The sequence below is a fragment of the Heptranchias perlo genome, chromosome 18 (genome assembly GCF_035084215.1).
Source record: "Heptranchias perlo isolate sHepPer1 chromosome 18, sHepPer1.hap1, whole genome shotgun sequence".
Taxonomy (NCBI): Eukaryota; Metazoa; Chordata; class Chondrichthyes; order Hexanchiformes; family Hexanchidae; genus Heptranchias; species Heptranchias perlo.
In genome coordinates, this window is record NC_090342.1 from 57,103,308 (window position 1) to 57,123,507 (window position 20,200).

General features: G+C 49.2%; 2 protein-coding genes across 4 annotated transcripts in view; one reads left to right on the forward strand and one right to left on the reverse strand.

Annotated features, from left to right (window-relative positions):
* endou (endonuclease, polyU-specific) overlaps nucleotides 1–3,384 on the forward strand; it is a 44,971-nt gene extending 41,587 nt beyond the window's left edge. For both annotated transcript variants that reach the window (XM_068000116.1, XM_068000117.1), the window contains exons 8-9: nucleotides 1,206–1,348; nucleotides 2,890–3,384. In XM_068000116.1, the coding sequence (XP_067856217.1) occupies nucleotides 1,206–1,348; nucleotides 2,890–3,007 (261 nt within the window). In that variant the 3' untranslated portion in view covers nucleotides 3,008–3,384. The remainder of the gene's footprint in view (nucleotides 1–1,205; nucleotides 1,349–2,889) is intronic.
* Nucleotides 3,385–11,643: 8,259 nt separating this feature from the next.
* LOC137335029 (baculoviral IAP repeat-containing protein 5.1-like) lies at nucleotides 11,644–15,729 on the reverse strand. Of its 2 annotated transcripts, none has more exons than XM_068000118.1 (4): nucleotides 15,544–15,729; nucleotides 13,455–13,564; nucleotides 12,675–12,792; nucleotides 11,644–11,846 (listed from the first exon to the last, which is right to left on the reverse strand). In XM_068000118.1, the coding sequence occupies exons 1-4, from the start codon at nucleotides 15,658–15,660 to the stop codon at nucleotides 11,733–11,735; spliced, it is 459 nt and encodes a 152-aa protein (XP_067856219.1). In that variant the 5' UTR covers nucleotides 15,661–15,729; the 3' UTR covers nucleotides 11,644–11,732. The 2 variants fall into 2 exon arrangements, with proteins under 2 accessions (XP_067856219.1, XP_067856220.1); XM_068000119.1 differs by having other exon boundaries at nucleotides 12,670–12,792.
* Between the last annotated feature and the right edge of the window lie 4,471 nt (nucleotides 15,730–20,200).

Consider the following 20,200-nt stretch of genomic DNA (forward strand, 5'->3'; position numbering starts at 1 on the left):
TCAGCGTCCTATTTGGCCCTGAGATGAGCTACCATCCCCTCATCTTCTCCATCATCAAGCCTGCCTACTTCCACCTCTGTAACATCGCCCATCTCATCAGCTGCTGAAACCCTCATCCATGCCTCTGTTACCTCTAGACTTGACTATTCCAGTGCTCTCCTGGACGGCCTCCCATCTTCCACCCTCCATAAACTTGAGCTCATCCAAAATTCTGCTGCCCGTACCCTAACACGCACCAAGTCCCGTTCACCCATCACCTCTGTGCTCACTGACCTACACTGACTCCCGGTCCGGGAATGCCTCAGATTTTAAATTTTCATCCTTGTTTTCAAATTCCTCCCCAGCCTCTCCCCTCCCTATCTCTGTAACCTCCTCCAGTCCTACGACCCTCCGCAATCTCTGCGTTCCTCCAATTCTGGCCTCTTGCGTATCCCCCACTTCCTTCACCCCACTATTGGTGGCCGTGCCTTCAGCTGTCTAGACCCGAAGTTTTGAATTGCCCTGTGTCTGACTGGGGGAATCAGCCCTATAGTGTCCTCAGGGAAAGCTGAGGTCTTCTCGTATGAAGGGAAGATTTCCTGAAGCCCAGCCTGTTAGGTGGGGAGGTTTGAGGCCTCTTTCTGCATCGGCAATGTCTAAATCCCTGCCCCCCCCACCCCAAGCTAAGAAGGGAGGGTTTGAGAACCCCTCCGCCCCTGGCCTAGGCTCTGGACAGGGACCGTGGGTTCAAGTCTAGGTCTGAGTGCCCAGATTTGGCGGGCTGGGTCATTTGTGTGGCTCAATCACACCCCTCCTCTCCCCCTGATAGGACTGTACACCAGGAATTGGGGATGGGAACACTTTATGGTGGCCTAACATCAGCTTCTTAAGGAACCTCTGAAAATGGGCAGCCTTCTGTCTCATCAAATGCAAACTGAGTTGAGAGTCCCCTCCTGCTCTGTTGTAGATACTGGCCCAGTTTTCTGGGGACTCCCCAGGGTAATGTGAAGGGGTGGATACCTGACGTAGTGAGATTCTCCACCCCCTTCTCCTCTCTGTAGCCCCCTGGGAAACACAGGCTCAATGGAGCTGATCCCCAGTAAAGGAGCACAGTGTGTTGGGGAAGAGCCATTGGACCAGGTTGTATGAAGCCATGTAGAGGAAGATGTTGCAGTTGTCTAGTTGTCATGAGTTGACTGGTTTGATGTTTTACCCTCTCTCCACAGGGGAACGATTATCCGAATATCCTGGCCACGCAGTTTAACTGGAACGGATACTACAAGGAAGTGGGCTCAGGATTTATTGGCTCCAGCCCCGAGTTTGATTTTGCCATTTATACTCTCTGCTTCATTGCAAAGCCTAATGAATCGTAAGTTTACCAATCCCCGGGCAGAACTTTGAGTAATGACTGTCATTATCTATGGGTGTGTTCCACAGCAGAGAAGGTTAAGGGGAGATTTGATAGAGGTGTGCAAAGACATGAAGGGTTTTGATAAAGTAGATGGGGAGAAACCGTTCCCACTGGCAGAAGGGTCGGTAACCAGAGCACACAGATTTAAGGTAATTGGCAAAACATCCACAGGGGAGATGAGGAGAAACTTTTTTACGCAGCGAGTTGTGATGATCTGGAATGCACTGCCTGAAAGAGAGGTGGAAGCAGATTCAATAATAACTTTCAAAATACTTGAAGGGAAAAATTTACAGGGCAAGGGAGAAAGGGCTGGAAATGGGACTCTTCTTTCAAAGAGCCAGCACAGGCACGATGGGCCGAAGAGCCCTTCTGCACTGTACAATTCTATGAATCTATTCCAACTGTAATGTTGCTGAGAAGGGGTTTCCCTTCACATCAGCACTGCAGTTATAATGTAAACGTATCATGAATCCGATATCAGAATCTGACCTGACCCCAGAAGGAAGTGGATGCCCAGGAGGAGATCATCGCACTTCAGTTCCCTTCGGGGTCATTTCAAGTCCTGATGGGCCAAAACCTGTGCTCCAAACCCCCTTCAACCATAGAGCCGGCCCCAGGAGAAAACAGCAAACAAAACAATGAAAGCAGCACAAAATAAGAGTTGAGAATCTGAGGTTATAATCAGGCTGCCCCTGTAAATGCTCCAGGACAGAGGCCAGCCATCCTGGGCACCCAATTTATAGGTGACAGTAAGCTACAACAACAACTTGCCTTTATATCGTGCCTTTAATGTCGAAAAACGTCCCAATGCGCTTCACAGAGGCATAATCAGAAAAATATTGGATGTCATGCCAAAGAAGGAGATATTAGGCCAGGTGACCAAAAGCTCGTTCAAAGAGATAGGTTTTAAGGAGCATCTTAAAGGAGGAGAGAGAGGTAGAGAGGCGGAGAGGTTTAGGGAGCAAATTCCAGAGCTTAGGGCCTAGACAGCTGAAGGCACGGCCGCCAATGGTGGAGTGGGGTTTGAGAAACAAGAAGCCATTCTCGGTTGGGGGGGAGATTTCAGGAGAGTTGTAGAGCTGTAGGAGGTTAGAGATAGGGAGAGGCATGGCCATGGAGGGATTTGAACGTGAGGATGAGAATTTTAAATTGGAGTCGTTGCTGGACCAGGAGCCAATGTTGGTCAGGAAGGTGAGGGTGCGTGGAGTGGGGTGGGATACGGGGAGCGGAGTTTCTGATGGGCTGAGGTTTACAGAGGGTGGAGGATTGGGTGGTCTACTTCTGGCCTCATCCAGCTCAGTGATCTCCACCCATACCTCCGATTCATTCTGCTCCAATTATACCCATTTATGGGGTGTGTAACTGCCCCCAAAATCCATCTCACTCAATGTGCTCAACCTATCAGAGTGGACCAGGCCAGGAGTTCCTGGGATGTCCAGATGTTGATATCAGGACTGGAGGGCTCATCAGCCATTTTGTCTTCTGCTCCTTCCGTGCAGGTGCATGGTGAGACTTGGCGGGAACACCATGAACATTCAGACCTACACCTGGACCAAGTCCACATACGGAAATGGCAAGAAGTACGTAGCTTCAGCTTTCCCTCTGACTCCACAATAGGACCAGCTGTCTTCCCTCTGACTCCGCGAGAGGACCAGCTGTCTTCCCTCTGACTCCGCGAGAGGACCAGCGGTCTTCCCTCTGACTCCGCGAGAGGACCAGCGGTCTTCCCTCTGACTCCGCGAGAGGACCAGCGGTCTTCCCTCTGACTCCGCGAGAGGACCAGCGGTCTTCCCTCTGACTCCGCGAGAGGACCAGCGGTCTTCCCTCTGACTCCGCGAGAGGACCAGCGGTCTTCCCTCTGACTCCGCGAGAGGACCAGCAGTCTTCCCTCTGACTCCGCGAGAGGACCAGCGGTCTTCCCTCTGACTCCGCGAGAGGACCAGCATTCTGCTGTCAATGCAATCTGATGTGAAATAAAGGAGTTTGCTCTGCAATGTCTCTGTGTCGTTGCGTAAATTAGATTAGATTCTAGTCTCTACATGAATAGGCTTGATCAGGCATAACCTCACTGCCCTGCTCACAACCACCATGCTGATACTCACACTTTACTGGTACAAAAAGTCTGGGGCCTAAATTCAATAACGTCTGATACCAGCCATGTAATGGTCAGTGTGCTGGACACAGTCCCCAGAAGAGACCATTCTAAATCCATCCTCAAGCCTTATTGCAATAAGCTCGGTGAGTATAGGCCTGTCGCGGTCCCTTTAGGGGACCGGTGAGTGCGGGCCTGTCGCGGTCCCTTTAGGGGACCGGTGAGCGCGGGCCCGTCGCGGTCCCTTTAGGGGACCGGTGAGCGCGGGCCTGTCGCGGTCCCTTTAAGGGACAGGTGAGCGCGGGCCTGTCGCGGTCCCTTTAGGGGACCGGTGAGCGCGGGCCTGTCGCGGTCCCTTTAAGGGACAGGTGAGCGTGGGCCTGTCGCGGTCCCTTTAAGGGACCGGTGAGCGCGGGCCTGTCGCGGTCCCTTTAAGGGACCGGTGAGCGCGGGCCTGTCGCGGTCCCTTTAAGGGACCGGTGAGCGCGGGCCTGTCGCGGTCCCTTTAAGGGACCGGTGAGCGCGGGCCTGTCGCGGTCCCTTTAAGGGACCGGTGAGCGCGGGCCTGTCGCGGTCCCTTTAGGGGGTGAGGATATAGTTTGGGTGATTTGAGTGCAGGTCCTGCCTGGCCCAGGTGCGCTGTTTCTGCCGGTGTCAGTGTTGGTTTTGCTGAGGGTCGGGACTCACTGCCGCGTGTCGATGTCTCCAGCAGGAGATGGGCCTACAGTTTAATTCAACCTTTGGCTGTTCCACCCGACCCCTCACCCTGGCTTCGATCTGAGTGGAGACACATAATGAACTGAGCAACTTCTCAGCCCCATCTCCAGAGGTGGGAACAAAGGCAAAGAGACCACTGACTGCAGATGAAGGCATTAGGGGGTGGATTTCAGGGGTTGCCCCAATTGTCCCCCCATAACTCTGGTAGAAGAGCCTCAGAATACCCACAAAAACGGTGTGAAAATCCAGTTAGGACCCAGCTGGTTAAAATCAAAGGTCTTTTCCACCCTGTGGTTATTTATACCTGGACTCCCGAAACCAACTCTCCCCCAGTCTGGCACACGGCTACCAGGGACCAGGTAACCCAGGCCTGTGCCAATCATTGACCTCAGCACCCCAGGTTTGAGGGGGAGGGGGGTGGAGTCAGCCAGCTTTCTTTCTTCTAATTACCATTCAGTGGCTTCTGCTGGAAGCTTCTGCATGTGGGCGTCCGGTCGGGCGACAGGGAGTTTGAACGTGGTGCCCCCCGTGGTAATGCCCCCCGTGAGCTCAGTTTCCAGATGTACATCTCCCCCACCACCTCTGTGTCAGACCATTGAGCTGAGATTCCATCACCCTGGGCTGAGAGTTGTGTGTTTGGGCAGAGCCTGCTATTGCCCCCAAAGCTGTGCCATTCTGCCAATGTCGCTATACCCAGGTAACTTCACCCCCCAATCTCATACGAATATGCCCAAACTCGGTGTAAACAATCAGGCCCAAGGAAACGCTGCACCCAGGCCAGAATATTTCTTCTTTGTGTCTTAAAATTGAAAGTTTCAACTCAATTCACTGCCGTCGCTGCCCATCAGGCACAACGTGTTCAGCAACCTGCAATCAGGGAACCTTTGCAACTTCTAATGCGATGTATTTATGCCATAAAAATGCATTTTAAAAAAACAGGAAATACAGAGCAGATCACAGTGAGGAGAATTTTTTTTAAAAACGCTCAAAAAATTGCAATTTAAAGACCAGAAACGTGACTTTGTTTCCTGCTGTGTCTGAGAATCTGGTCACAATGTCGAGAGACCCTCAAACAAGCACAGAGGAAATCCGCATTGGCGAGTGGGGGCGGGGCCAGGCATGTGGGCAGGGCCAGATGTGTGGGCTGGGCCAGATGTGTGGGCTGGGCTGTGCGTGTGGGTGGGGGCAGATGTGTGGGCTGGGCTGTGCGTGTGGGCGGGGGCAGATGTGTGGGCTGGGCTGTGCGTGTGGGCGGGGGCAGATGTAGGCAGGGCCAGATAAGTGGGCGGGGCCAGGTGTGGGCATGGCCAGTTTGGTAGGCGGAGACTCGTTCAGACGGAGGGTCGGATGGCCGTAAATGATCAGGGGGACCTGGGCGTATTGTAGTTACGCCTGTAACTCACGTCCGCCCAAACTTCCTCCAGCTTTTAAGCCCCATAATTGGTTTGTGCCCAGATTATGGGTCTTCCTCCATGCCCATACCCTTAAAATGTTGATTCTTTTTTAAATCCCTCCCTATCTCTCCAACCTCCTCCAGCCCTAGAACCCCAAACTGTCCCCCACCTTTGCCCAGCTAGGAATCTCTTTACAGTCTAATTGAAGCCCATCTCTTTGCCCTCAGCCCTCCTCAACCCAATAGCCCTCCCTCATCACTCCCTCACCCCCTTAGCCCTCCTTCAGCTCTCCTCACCTCACTCAGCCCTCCTCACACCCCGTCACTCACACCGCGCAACATTCGCCAGACAGGAGGGTTCCCTCCCAGTCGGGGAACACTTCAGCAGTCATGGACATTCATCCACCGATCTTCGGGTAAGCGTTCTCCAAGGCGGCCTTCGAGACACACGACAACGCAAAATCGTCGAGCAGAAATTGATAGCCAAGTTCCGCACCCATGAGGACGGCCTCAACCGGGATCTTGGGTTCATGTCACGCTACACGTTGCCCCACCAGCGAACAAATGTTATCTGTTTTTAATATAACGGGTCAGTTGCTGTCTTTTCCATGTTTCTGCCTCTCTATCTCTGTTTTTTTTTGGTGATTTGTATATTCGGAGACCTTGTAGGTAACACCTGTCTGTCTGCACACTGATTGCCTTGGCAACGGGCAGTTGGAAAGAATGTCTGTAATCACCAAGCATTGTTCTGTGAATTATAAATGCGAGAGGTTCGAGGATTTCATTTCCACAACATTCACCTGAGGAAGGAGGAAGCCTCCGAAAGCTTGTTGAATTTAAAATAAATTTGTTGGACTATAACTTGGTGTTGTAAAATTGTTTACAATTGTCAACCCCAGTCCATCACCGGCATCTCCACAAAAGGGATGATGGTGCAAGGCAAGGAGGGTGATAATAGGACAAGTAAAGAGACAAAAGATGGGCCTAAAGGAACTGTAAATGGTTAACAGCAGAACCATTACCAGCACCTGCTGTCCAATAAAATGGGAGCAGTGATTATGATCTGAAGTTATTGAAGATGATTTTCTAAGTGCCCTGTTACCATTTCCTTAATAATGGATTCCAGCATTTTCCTGACGACTGATGTCAGGCCAACTGGCCTGTAGTTCCCTGTTTTCTCTCCCTCCTTTCTTGAATAGCGGGGTTACATTTGTTACCTTCCAGTCCACGGGGACCGTTCTAGGATCGAGGGAATTTTGGAATGTCACAACCAGTGCATCCACTATCTCTGCAGCCACCTCTTTTAGGACCCTAGGATGTAGGCCATCAGGTCCAGGGGATTTGTCGGCTTTGAGTCCCATTAGTTTGTCCAGTACTTTTTCTCTACTGATATTAATTGTTTTAAGTCCCTCACTCTCATTAGCCCCTTGTTTCCCCATTATTTCTGGTATGTTTTTGTGTCTTCTACTGCGAAGACAGATACAAAGAGCTCAATTTTTACGGGGAAATTGCGGGTGTGTTGGGGGCAGGGGGGGACTTCCAAAATCGGGAAAATCCCGTTCGGGATCGGAGCTCGGCTCCAACCCGTCGACTTCCGGGTTCCCCATTGATACGTCCGGGTGCACATGCCTCCCGAATGTGTAAGTCCCATCGGCAATTAAAGCCAGCAGGATGATCATTTACACAATTGTTGAGATAGTTTAAGTACTTGAAGTACTTAATTTTCTCCAGATTTTGGCAGGGGTGTGATTTTGAAGGATCCTCAGCCTGTTTCCCGTGCTGTGGGAAACACTCCCTGTTGCAACAGACGTGTTTCAGCCAGCAGCCAGTGGGAGATGCAAATTTGAGAAAAGGTCATTTATTGCAGCAGGCCACTCTGTTATTTCAGATAAAGTTTGGCTGCGAGATCTTTGTGTTTGGACTGAAAATTCTTACTTTCCACTCACAATTCTTCTGTTCAAACATATTTAACTACTTTGCGGACCCCCTCAAACTCACACCGTCAGGATGGGAGGAGCCATGGCTGCATTCACCACTTCATCCGAGGACGAGCAACATCACCAGCCTCGCCAGGCACGGTGTCCACCTCCGCCACGTGGAGCTCCACAACACAGTGCTGCACCACAGGCACCTGCACAAGAGCACGGAGGGCAACAACAGAGGGAGCGATGTCGCAGGAGGCACTACCCTCGCAACAGGGTCTACAGACCGAGGCTCAGCTTCCTGGACCTCTCTGAGGATCGGTGCATACGGAGGCTCAGAGTCAGTCGCCAGGTAGTCGCAGACATCTGCAGCCTCCTTCATGCCGAGCTGCTCCCGGCTGGGCCGAGCAGCATCTCTCTACCTGTCGCTGTCAAAGTCACCACTGCCCTCAACTTCTTCACCTCCAGATCATTCCAGGGTGCCACCGGAGACATCGCTGGGATCTCTCAGTTGTCTACACACAAGTGCATAAGGCAGGTCACCGACGGCTTGTTTCACAGGGCCTCGCATTACGTCAACTTCCCCATAGATGACCTCAGCCAGACACAGAGGGCAGTGGGATTCCATGCTGTGTCTGGCTTTCCACGGGTGCAGGGTGTAATCGATTGCACCCATATAGCAATACGAGCACCTCCACACGAGCCAGGACTGTTCATCAACAGGAAGGGCTATCACTCCATCAACACTCAGCTCATCTGTGACCACAGCAAGAGATTCCTTCACGTGTGCGCCAGATACCCCGGCAGCTGCCACAATTCCTTCATCCTCCGGGAATCCAACATCCCGCCCCTCTTCCACACACCGAACACCCGTAAGGGCTGGCTCCTCGGGGACAAGGGATATCCCCTGCACACGTTGCTCATGACACCTCTGAGGAACCCCATCACCGAGCAACAGCATCGATATAATGACAGTCACATTACCACCAGGTCTACAGTTGAGCATGTTATAGGGCTGCTCAAGATGCACTTCAGGTGCCTTGATCATTCTGGGGGAGCGCTTCAATACGCACCAGACAAAGTGGGACGCATTATAGTCGTCTGTGTGGCACAACAGAGAGGGGTGCCGCTTGAGGAGGCCCCATCCACATCTGCCACCCACATTGAGGAGGAGGAGGAGGAGCAACCCAAGGGCAGAACAGCGGCTCACCTGGATGCTCATGAGGCCAGGGAGTCTCTGATATGTGAACGGTTCTCCTAACATCAGACAGTGTGAAGAGTCCAGTCCTCACCACCTGGATCGAGCAGCGACCACACCAGCCCCCCCACTCCCCCACCCCGACCTCTCCCTGCACAAAACAGTCCTGCAACTAAACATACACCCACTGTAGAGTGACCCAATGGGTGGCATCAAGTGTGGGCGTTCATGGTGAACCTCATGAAAGGGCCTTATTACAGAAGCCAGTCAAGAATGGCCAAGACATGGCAGTAGTGGTGACAATAATAATATTTAATGTGAGTTTAACAAAAATCAAATATAAATAAAAAACATGACAAACCGTCAAACACCTTTGTGCATCCCCTTTGTGCTCACAAAACCTTCACCTTTCACTTCCGACTACTCCTACGTGGTGCATCCCCTGTGGCTGCAGCAGAGGTAGTGGCAGGTTGCTCTTGTTCATGCCCTGACCGATTAGATGCTTTGGGCCGACGCCTTCTGGGTTTTGGTGCCCATGAGGGCCCCTCCAAAGACTGCTCCACCTGCACCTGTGCAGGGGCAGACTCGGCCACCTGGAGAGGGGGCAGCATTGTGGGTACTGGTTGAGAGGGGGGCAACGGGTAAGACATGGGAGTGCTTTGAGTGGCATCCCCACTTCCATGTCCCTTTTCACCATCATCCCTCCCCTGGGCCAGGCTCACACCACTTCTACCACTCTGCTGGACGACAGTTTGGAGGACATGTGTGAAGCCTTGTAAGGCCAGTGCTAGTGTATCTGCCTGCCTGTTTAAGGCGGCAGGATGTTGTTCACCCCGAATCCAAACGGCCCATGTCAGGGCCTGAAGCTCCATGGAGGCTAACCTTCCCTCCATCGCAGACGTACCTGCACTTACCCGCGACACTATCGCAGAGAGTTACTCATGTCCCTGTGACAGTATCTCAGAGATTCCCTCCTGTACCTGTGCCACCATTCCACTCATGCAGGAGTTAGACTCCTCCATCCTCTGCGCGATTGTGGAGAGTGTGCGTGGCACCTGTTCCAGCACCTCGTAAATGTGCTGCTGCCCCTCGATCATTCTCCTTTTCATGGATGGCCCCCAGAGTTCAGCATCTGTGTCCAGCTGAGCAGAGCCTGGAGAGGAGTGCTCCCACCGACCCGGACTCTCCACAGCTGCCCCTGCCACTAGTGTCTGCTCGTGCTCACTTGTGTGTGGTGACTCACCAGGTGCAAAACCAACTAACTGCTGAGACCCACCGAGGTGTGAGTATCTGCGCTGGTGGATGGCTCGTTCAGATGTGACGGTGCCCCCTCAGAGGCCGGCAGATCCTCTGAGGAATCGGCCTCTGCCGACAGCAGTCGCTGAAGGCCCTGTAAGAGAACAGAAGGCAATATTAAGCATGATCACAGATGTGTCATGTTGCGATGAACATAGTGAGGTGCTGAAGATGACAAGGCATGTTAACATCAATTCATATTGTGTGTGCTGAATGTTAAAGTTCTGTCACCAGACGTTTGTCGGGTGCCAGTCTCGGCATCCCCGATGGACAGGCACTCGAGGGTGAGGCTCAGCTCCAGAGCCTCCTGCTCTGCGTCTGTGAGGACAACGATCTGTTGCGGCCCCCCTCCGGTCCTCGCCCTCTACCGTGCATTCTGGGCTCTCTTCTCCTATAAGGGGAGAAAGTAGAGGTGTGAGTGAGTGATGGTGACGTGGCCAACCGATGAATGCATTGGTTTGGGTGCGGCTGACCGTGAAAGAGGTGCATCAGAGGGTGAGTATGAGACAGAGCCATCACATTGGATGAGGATTGGGTTGAGTGGTAGTGGTGGGGTGAGTAATGGGAAGGTGAGGAAGTGGAGGTAAGTTGAGGATGAGTTTTGAGTGGGTGTGAGGAGTGATGTGATAGAGTAGTGTTGGCAGTGCAGAATGAGTTGTGGGGTGGGGGCAGTGATGTGGAAGACGGAGTGTAGGAGAATGAGTAAGTGTACTCACTTTGACTGACCTGGTTAGGTCATTGAAGCTCTTCCTGCACTGGATCCAGGTGCGGGAGATGCTGCTGCTGCTGGTGACCTCCTCTGTCACCTCGAGCCAGGCCTTCTTGGTGGCAGAGACAGGGCACTTCCTCCCATCCGCCGGGTAGAACACATCCCTCCTCCTCCTCATCCCATCCAGTAGCACCTGGAGTGAGGCATCGGTAAATCTGGGAGCAGCCTTTCCCCTGGGGCTGCTCCATCGTGCTGTGTGGGTGTTTGTTCCAGGAGCAGCCATTGGAGGACTGCCCCTTTAAATAGAGCTCCTCCAGCTGACAGCCTGTGATGCGGGTGCGCAGTCCGCCCGCTGCGCAGCTTTCCGACGGCAAACCCAGACGCCACGTGAAGAGGCGTAAATTGATGTGCGATCTTGTGGGAAATGGACATTTTTTATTGGGCGGGTTACCCACGTGCCCCCCCACCCCCCCGGCTTCCATCCGGGCCTCCACTCTAATAGTGGGGCCAAAATATTTGTTTAACTTCTCTGCCAGTTCCTAATTCCCCATTATAATTTCTCCTGTCTCAGCCTCTAAGGGACCAACGTTTACTTTTGCTACTTTTTGTTCTTACACATTTGTAGAAGTTCTTACAATCTGTTTTTACATTTCTTGCTAGTTTACTCTCATATTCCCAGCTCAGGCTGTTGGACTGAAGTTCAGATTTACCATGGTCTGGGTTTGTACTCAATAATCTATTTTACATAACCGGTATTCAACAGATCCTGATCTTGGGTGAGACAGTCAGCCTCTCCCAGTTATAGTACAATGTCTATCTATCTATCGTACCCTCTTGTACCCCACTATAGTAAAAGTGGAAAGAGTTGAATCCTGCCTCAAAATCAGGAGTTAAACTCAACAACTCAACATCTTCCAACACACCCATCGATAAAATAAACATCTCTTTATTACAATAAAATTACACAAATGTAATAGACGTGGAAATTTGCTGTGAAACTGCAGGATTCCATTGCTCACTTCATCTGAGCAGCACTAATCTTCGGGTTGGTGACGTTTTCTAGAACCTTCACTCTTGCAGCTTTAACCGATTCTCGATACACACTCACTTGCTCTGAAGCAACTTTCTTCTACAAAGATTTAAAAAAAAATTGCAAAACAAAGTGTAACTCTCAGCTGTATCACAACCCAACAATCACACTCAAGTACAAAACTCAGCGATCTCTAGTCAGCCTCTGCACAAGTACATGAGGTGTGGAGGAACTCTCCAGTCTGCTTTTGTGCAGATCAGGTTTGTTCTGAGAAAATACATCAAGTTCGAGTTAGATACAGAGTAAAGCTCCCTCTACACTGTCCCATCAAACACTCCCAGGGCAGGTACAGCACGGGTTAGATACAGAGTAAAGCTCCCTCTACACTGTCCCATCAAACACGCCCAGGGCAGGTACAGCACGGGTTAGATACAGAGTAAAGCTCCCTCTACACTGTCCCATCAAACACGCCCAGGGCAGGTACAGCACGGGTTAGATACAGAGTAAAGCTCCCTCTACACTGTCCCATCAAACACGCCCAGGGCAGGTACAGCACGGGTTAGATACAGAGTTAAGCTCCCTCTACACTGTCCCATCAAACACGCCCAGGGCAGGTACAGCTCGGGTTAGATACAGAGTAAAGCTCCCTCTACACTGTCCCATCAAACACTCCCAGGGCAGGTACAGCTCGGATTAGATACAGAGTAAAGCTCCCTCTACACTGTCCCATCAAACACTCCCAGGGCAGGTACAGCTCGGATTAGATACAGAGTAAAGCTCCCTCTACACTGTAATTTAGTTTTATCAAACCTCAGAACCACAAGAACCAGGTGAGCGAATCTCCTTCTCTCTGCTCCCCCACCAGCCCACCCGCCCTTTTCATTTCTCCCTGCAGTGAAAGTGCAGGTACTGAAGCACCGACATCACCATGTACAACTTCAGCCGCTCCATTTCCAGTCTAAAGAACTCTTCCACAGTCAGATCAAATGCATCTGTTTTCAATGCAAGGAACGCACAAGCTGGAGAGTGACGTTGATGTTCCATCCTTTTCAGACGTTGGAGGTGAGGAATAAAGAGAGATAAAAACAAAGATTAGTTCCTGGAACGGTTACAGTTGTGGTTCTTTTGGCGAGACTCAAGCACAGACCAGGAGAACAACATCCCCATTTGCATTCCACACATAGGACAGGAGCAACCTACTTGGTACAAGTGCTTCCAATATTGACTCCAGCCAAGCATTCCAAACTTACACCACTTCCGTTGCATCCCATCCATACCCACATCTCAGCAAGGCATACATTGGAGATGCAACTTACTATTGAGAGCTTTACCAAACCTCTTCCAAGGGCTTTACACCAAGTCACTGTAACACAGTCTAGCTGTGTGGTCAGTTATGGGGAACATCTATTGCTATACATGCACTCCTTCAACTGACACACTATTTTTCTTCTGCAACAAATTGGCACATCATTAAATGGCAGAACCCCGAGCTGCCTGGTGAACATTTGGACAAAGTGACAAAAGACTGTCCCATATACAGCAGAGGGGGGGGATCAACATTGTTTATCTTCAGCACCAACCCCCTAGTTAACCACACAACCTCAGGACCAACCCCCCGTAACCGGGGGATCTCCCCCCACCCCCGGGGATCCCCCGGTTACCTCCCCCCACCCTCACCGGGGGATTCCTCCCCCCCACCCCACGTACCAGGGATTATCATCAGGTTCCCAGCTCTCCAGCTCCTTCAGACAGAAAAAGCAGGCGGCGATATCTGGTTCATTCTCAGTCGGGCAATGCAGGAACCCAGCCTTAGCCATCTGGAAGACACAATGAATCTTCACTATAACAGTCAATGGTCACATTTTATCTTCATATAGTCATCTCCCTTTCCCCTCTTCAAAAGTGCAAATCTACTTAAGAGCCAGCACAGGCACGATGGGCCGAATGGCCTCCTCCTGTGCTGTATCATTCTATGATTCGCAAGAAATGTTTGCCACAAGAGTTAAAATTGAGAATCCAATGCAAAAGGCTCCATTGCAGTTTAAAAGCATGCAAGATAAATAAATTAAATCAAATAGTGGTGATTGGGGAGGGCCGAGTTGGGGGTTTTTTAAAAGTTACAAGGCAAATGTAAGTCTTGATCAGAAAAGCTTTAATGACTATTGAAACGGAAGGGCATGACCCTAAGAAGCACCATTAGTTCCTGCATACAGGAGAAAGGCAGAGTTACCCAGAGAATCACCAGCAGTAGGTATAATGACCTAGAACACCCGAGAGGCCCTGGAAGTAGAAGGAAAGACAGCAGAGAGGAGTTGGAGCTTCTGGACAGGAGGGAAAACCAAGTGATCCAGGGTAGTAGGAGTCAGTGCTTTCAGAGAGACTTCATTGAAAGGAATTGACAACTTTGATTAGACAAATGGGTCACTTAACTAATTCTGGTATTTGAGCCCAAGTTAAAAACAAGGAAGTTAAGATTAAGAAAGGATGTCAGGTGGAAGTGATTATTAAATCCAAAAGTTTAGGGGGCCTTAAAAAAATCAGAATTGGATTTTTTTTTAAAAAGAGAAGGCATAAGTGGGGGGTGTATGGTTGATTGGAATGAGCTGTCCATATCTTGATTCAGGAATTGTCCCCTTGGATTGGAAAATTGCCAATGTCAATCCATTATTTAAGAAGGATAGGAGAAACAAATGAGAAAATTATAGACCTGTTAGTCTAACGTCAGTTGTGGGGAAGTTACTAGAATCTGTTATTGGGGACACTGACTGAGCACTTGGACAAACATGAACTGATCAGAGAGCGCCAGCATAGATTTATAAAGGGTAAGTCATGTCTCACGAACCTGGTTGAATTCTTTGAGGAGGTAACAAATGTGATAGATAAGGGAGTGTCCATGGATTTATTTATATGGCCTTCCAGAAGCTATTTGCTTAGGTTCCACACAACCGTCGAGAGAGAGAGAAGGTAAAGGTGGCCCAGGTATAGAATTAGTGAGGCCAATACATTGTAGAAAACCACAGTCTTTCATCACTGAATAAAGGCCATCCACCAGCTCATCACCCAAAACTCTGACACGGGCAGAGGCAATTGAACAACAATTGGCTGGGAACTGTTATTCCAATGGGAGTGCAGGAATACATTTGCATATAGTCATTTATTATTTCCCAGTTTATTCCACTTCTCTTTGTAACTAATACCATCTCCAGAGTAACCATTCTTCACGTGAGCCTAGAAAGCAAACTAGCCAGAGCGAATGCATTATAACCACACTCAATCCAGTCTTCACCCAACATCCAGATACATCTGTTACCTCACACAGTCACTGAAAAATCAGCAGTGGGGCCCCTGACCTCACACTCCCAATTTAAATTTGGTTGAAACTCCATTTGCAAAAGTCAACCCAGAAACATTTAGTACCACCCCTTAAAGCAAAGACTCTAGGCTGTGGCCTTGTGGATCTGGACTTATCCAGCCCTACATTTAGGCCAGCTCCCACTTCAAAATAAGTCCTAGACTGACTTTCCTCCCCTCTGTTACTCAGAAACAAACAAACAAACAGTTATAATACTCCAGTTTTTGTCTTGCAATGGGAAGCATGGTCCCACAGTACTGAGATACATAGACCTCCAACTCAAGCATAAACAAAGAGGCACTTTCACCCCTCCCCTACACAAAGGGCTACCCACAAGTACAAAACAAATCCTAAATTGGTCTCACCACCTACACTCCTAGCCATACAGAACCATTCCAACACCCCCAGAGCACATTGGTCTGCCATGTCAATTCCCACACTCACCTTTTCGGGCGTACATTGACAGTTCTCAGTAAATGGCCAGTTTCTGAAAGTGGCCAGCCGCTTCTTGTAGGAATACATTAACTTATAGTCCAACAACTGGCTGCAATGGTCAACCATCCTGATAACAACAGCTCCTTCCAGCAAACTGCTCCCTACTGAGGTGAGGAGACCAAATAATCAGCTCAATGACCAACTAGGCCTGTTCAGGGTATGAACCAATCACAGGGGCCTTATATGAGATGGGCCAGCGGGGTTGCCGCTTTGAATAAACCTGTTTTTTGTTTGAGCCTTTGGGGTTTTTTTTTTAAGACCCCTTAAAATGCCGTTAGGAGATATTGGCTTTCCAAAGTGTCATCAACCCAAATAAACTAACAAAAATGCCCCATTTTTAGAGGGGCACAATAAACACCCAAATCATACAGAGATAAAGGAAACATCAAATGAGATAATATTATTTGCAGTATTGACTATACACTCGAGTCCCTGTGGTGCTCACTGGTCACGGAAAGCCTCAAGTGTACCAGCAGACACCACGTGCTCCTTCTCCAGGGCCACCCGGACTCGGACAAGGCCGTGGAATAGAGGCGGGCAGTGGGAGTTGCACTAGCTTAAACCAAATGCCATTGAACGTTCTTCAAGCACCGTCCCTTTACTAATAAAATACGATTGGGCAGAAGCTTGGTGGGGACAACTTCTGTTCAATGATTAAGCAGAATCATGCTTGCTGGTGAAAGATTGGGCAGATCTGTCCACCCTAAAGACACGATTGACATCAGCACCCTTAGATTAGAGAGAGGAACCTCAACCAGGATTCCAATCCTAATTGCTATCACTAACCCCCCCCCCCCACTGAAAAGGACGTGTTCAGGTAAAGACACAATTGGTCTTGGATGTGATGCCCCCATGGTTGAACAGTGTATCAACTTTCAATGTACAGACTCATGTATGAAGAATAGCCCCTTGGGTGAGGTACAGCAGGGTGGGGGGGATTGGAATGGGGGTTAAGTGCTGCTCTGCCCATGTTTTCAGTACCATTACAATGAGTCCCAGGATTACAGTGAATCTTTCCAATTTTACATGGGTGGGTGTTACAAATTTCAAGTCTGTTCAACATCACCAGTCTCTCCCGTAAGTGGATCCCACACCCCTCACAATCAGGAGCAGTTCACCATTGCTGCTCAATAACTTGCCAAACAATAAAGTGACGCAGGGTACTGGAATAATGAGATCCCTCTCTATATCAACTGTAATTTCACATCTACTTCAACATGCGCTTTTCCAATCTTCTGAAAGGCAGACTGATTAACAAGACAAGGCCAACTGTAAATCATAGAATCATAGTAGGTACAGCACAGAAGGCGGACATTCGGCCCATCATGCCTATGCCAGCTCTTTGAAAGAGCTATCCAATTAGTCCCACTGCCCTGTACGTTTTTTCCCTTCAAGTATTTATCCAATTCCCTTTTGAAAGTTACTATTGAATCTGCTTCCACCTCCCTTTCAGGGAGTGCATTCCTCCGTGTGAAAAAAAATTCTCCTCATTTCCCCGATAGTTCATTTACGAATTATTTTAAATCTATGACCTCTGGTTACCAACCCACTTGCCAGAGGAAACCGTTTCTCCCTATTTGCTCCTATCAAAACCCCTCATTATTTTGAACACCTCTATCAGGTCTCCCCTTAACTTTCTCTGCTCTAAGGAGAACAATCCCAGTTTCTCCAGTCTCTCCACATAACTGAAGTCCCTCATCCCTGGTACCATTCTAGTAAATCTCCTTTGTACCCTCTCTAAGGCCTTGACATCCTTCCTAAAGTGTGGTGCCCAGAATTAAACACAATACTCCAGCTGAGGCCTAACCAGTGATTTGTACAGGTTTAGCATAACTTCCTTGGTTTTGTGTTCAATGTCCCTATTTACAAGGCCAAGTATCCCAGACGCTTTCTTAATCACCTTATCAACCTTCAAAGAGTTGTGAATATGCACCCCCAGGTCCCTCTGCTCTTGCACTCCCCTCAAAATAGGACCATTTGGATTATATTGCCTCTCCATGTTGTTCCTCCCAAAATGCATCACTTCACACTAATCTGCATTAAATTGCATCTGCCATGTGTCTGCCCATTTCACCAGTCTCTCTACACCCCCCTGAAGTCTGCTACTATCCTCCTCACTATTTACAATGTTGCCAAGTTTAGTATCATCCACAAAATTCAAAATTGTACTCCCTATAACCAAGTCCAGGGGTATGATTTTAACCCAGAAACTCAGTGGCGGAGAAGGGGGGAGGTGAATAGTCCCATGGGAAACCTAGAAACATTTTCTGTGCATCAGTTTGAGCAATCACAACTGAATTGGAGACCCTTTAATTCTACTTCTGGGTCTCCAAGCTGCGCAGTGGGTGTACTGTGCACCCGCATATTGTGCTGAGAGCTGGAGTATTTGCAAGCATGGATTTTGAAGGAGAAAGGAGGATAATTCCAGAATGCAGTATCATAGGATGAAGGCAGCACCCCGTTTCAGCGACTCCCACCTTGAGTGGCTACTGGCTGGTGTCAGAAGCAGGAGGGAAGTCCTGCCCGGTTGATAGGAGGAAGTGCCCTGCTTCTGCCACCAAGGCGGCCTGGCTAGGGGTGGCAGAGGAGCTGAGCAGCAGGAGCACAATGCCCCAGTCATGGATGCAGTGCAGGAAGCGATTTAATGGCCGAACCAGGTCAGGAAAGGTGAATACAGTTACTGATTCACCTACATCATAGAATCATAGAAAGGTTACAGCATGGAAGGAGGCCATTCGGCCCATCAAGTCCGTGCTGGCTCTTTGCAGGAGCAATCCAGCTAGTCTCACATTCCCGCCCTATCCCTGTAGCCCTGCAAATTTTTTCCTTTCAAGTACTTATCCAGTTTCCTTTTGAAGGCCATGATTGAATCTGCCTCCACCACCCCCTCGGGCAGTGCATTCCAGATCCTAACCACTCGCTGTGTAGAAAAGATTTTCCTCATGTCACCTTTTGGTTCTTTTGACAATCACCTTAAATCTATGTCCTCTGGTCCTTGACCCTTCCGCCAATGGGAGCAGTTTCTCTCTATCTACTATGTCTAGACCCTTCATGATTTTGAATACCTCCATCAAATCTCCTCAATGCAGAGATTGTAGTTAAAGGAGGAGGAGTGTGAAACATTGGATGGGATAAACATAGTGAGAGAGGAAGTATTAAGGGGTTTAGCATCTTTGAAAGTAGATAAATCGCCAGGCCCGGATGAAATGTATCCCAGGCTGTTAAAAGAAGCAAGGGAGGAAATCGCGGAGGCTCTGACCATTATTTTCCAATCCTCCCTGGCTACAGGTGTGGTGCCGGAGGATTGGAGGACTGCTAACGTTGTACCGTTGTTTAAAAAGGGAGACAAGGATAGACATAGTAATTACAGGCCAGTCAGTCTAACCTCGGTGGTGGGCAAATTATTGGAAACAATTCTGAGGCACAGCATAAACCATCATTTAGAAAGGCACGGGTTAATCAAGGACAGTCAGCATGGATTTGTTAAGGGAAGGTCGTATCTGACTAATGTGATTGAATTTTTTTGAGCAGGTAACAAGAGGGTTCGATGAGGGTAACACATTTGATGTAGTCTTCGTGGATTTTAGTAAGGCTTTTGACAAGGTCTCATATGGCAGACTGGTCAAAAAAGTAAAAGCCCATCGGATCCAAGGGAAAGTGGCTAGTTGGATCCAAATTGTCTCAGAGGCAGGAAGCAAAGGGTAATGGTTAACGGGTGTTTTTGTGACTGGAAGGCTGTTTCCAGTGGGGTCCCGCAGGGCTCAGTACGAGGCCCCTTGCTTTTTGTGGTATATATTAATGATTTAGATTTAAATGTAGGGGGCATGATTAAGAAGTTTGCAGATGATACAAAAATTGGCCATGTGGTTGATAGTGAGGAGGAAAGCTGTGGACTGCAGGAAGATATCAATGGACTGGTCAGGTGGGCAGGAAAGTGGCAAATGGAATTCAATCCAGAGAAGTGTGAGGTAATGCATTTGGGGAGGGCAAACAAGGCAAGGGAGTAGACAATAAATGGGAGGATACTGAGAGGTGTAGAGGAAGAGAGGGACCTTGGAGTGCATGTCCACAGATCCCTGAAGGTAGCAGGACAGGTAGATAAGGTGGTTAAAAAGGCATACGGAATACTTTCCTTTATTAGCCAAGGTTTAGAATATAAGAACAGGGAGGTTATGCTAGAACTGCATAAAACATTGGTTAGGCCACAGCTTGAGTACTGCGCACAGTTCTGGTCACCACATTACTGGAAAGATGTGATTGTACTAGAGAGGATGCAGAGGAGATTTACGAGGATGTTGCCAGGACTGGAGAATTTTAGCTATGAGGGAAGATTGGATCGGCTGGGGTTGTTTTCCTTGGAACAAAGGAGGCTGAGCGGAGATTTAATTGAGGTGTATAAAATTATGAGGGGCCTAGATAGAGTGGACAGGAAGGACCTATTTCCCTTAGCAGAGAGGTCAATAACCAGGGGGCATAGATTTAAAGTAATTGGAGGAAGGATTAGTGAGGAGTTGAGGAAAAATTTTTTTCACCCCAGAGGGTGGTGGGGGTCTCGAACTCACTGCCTGAAAGGGTGGTAGAGGCAGAAACCCTCATTACCATCAAA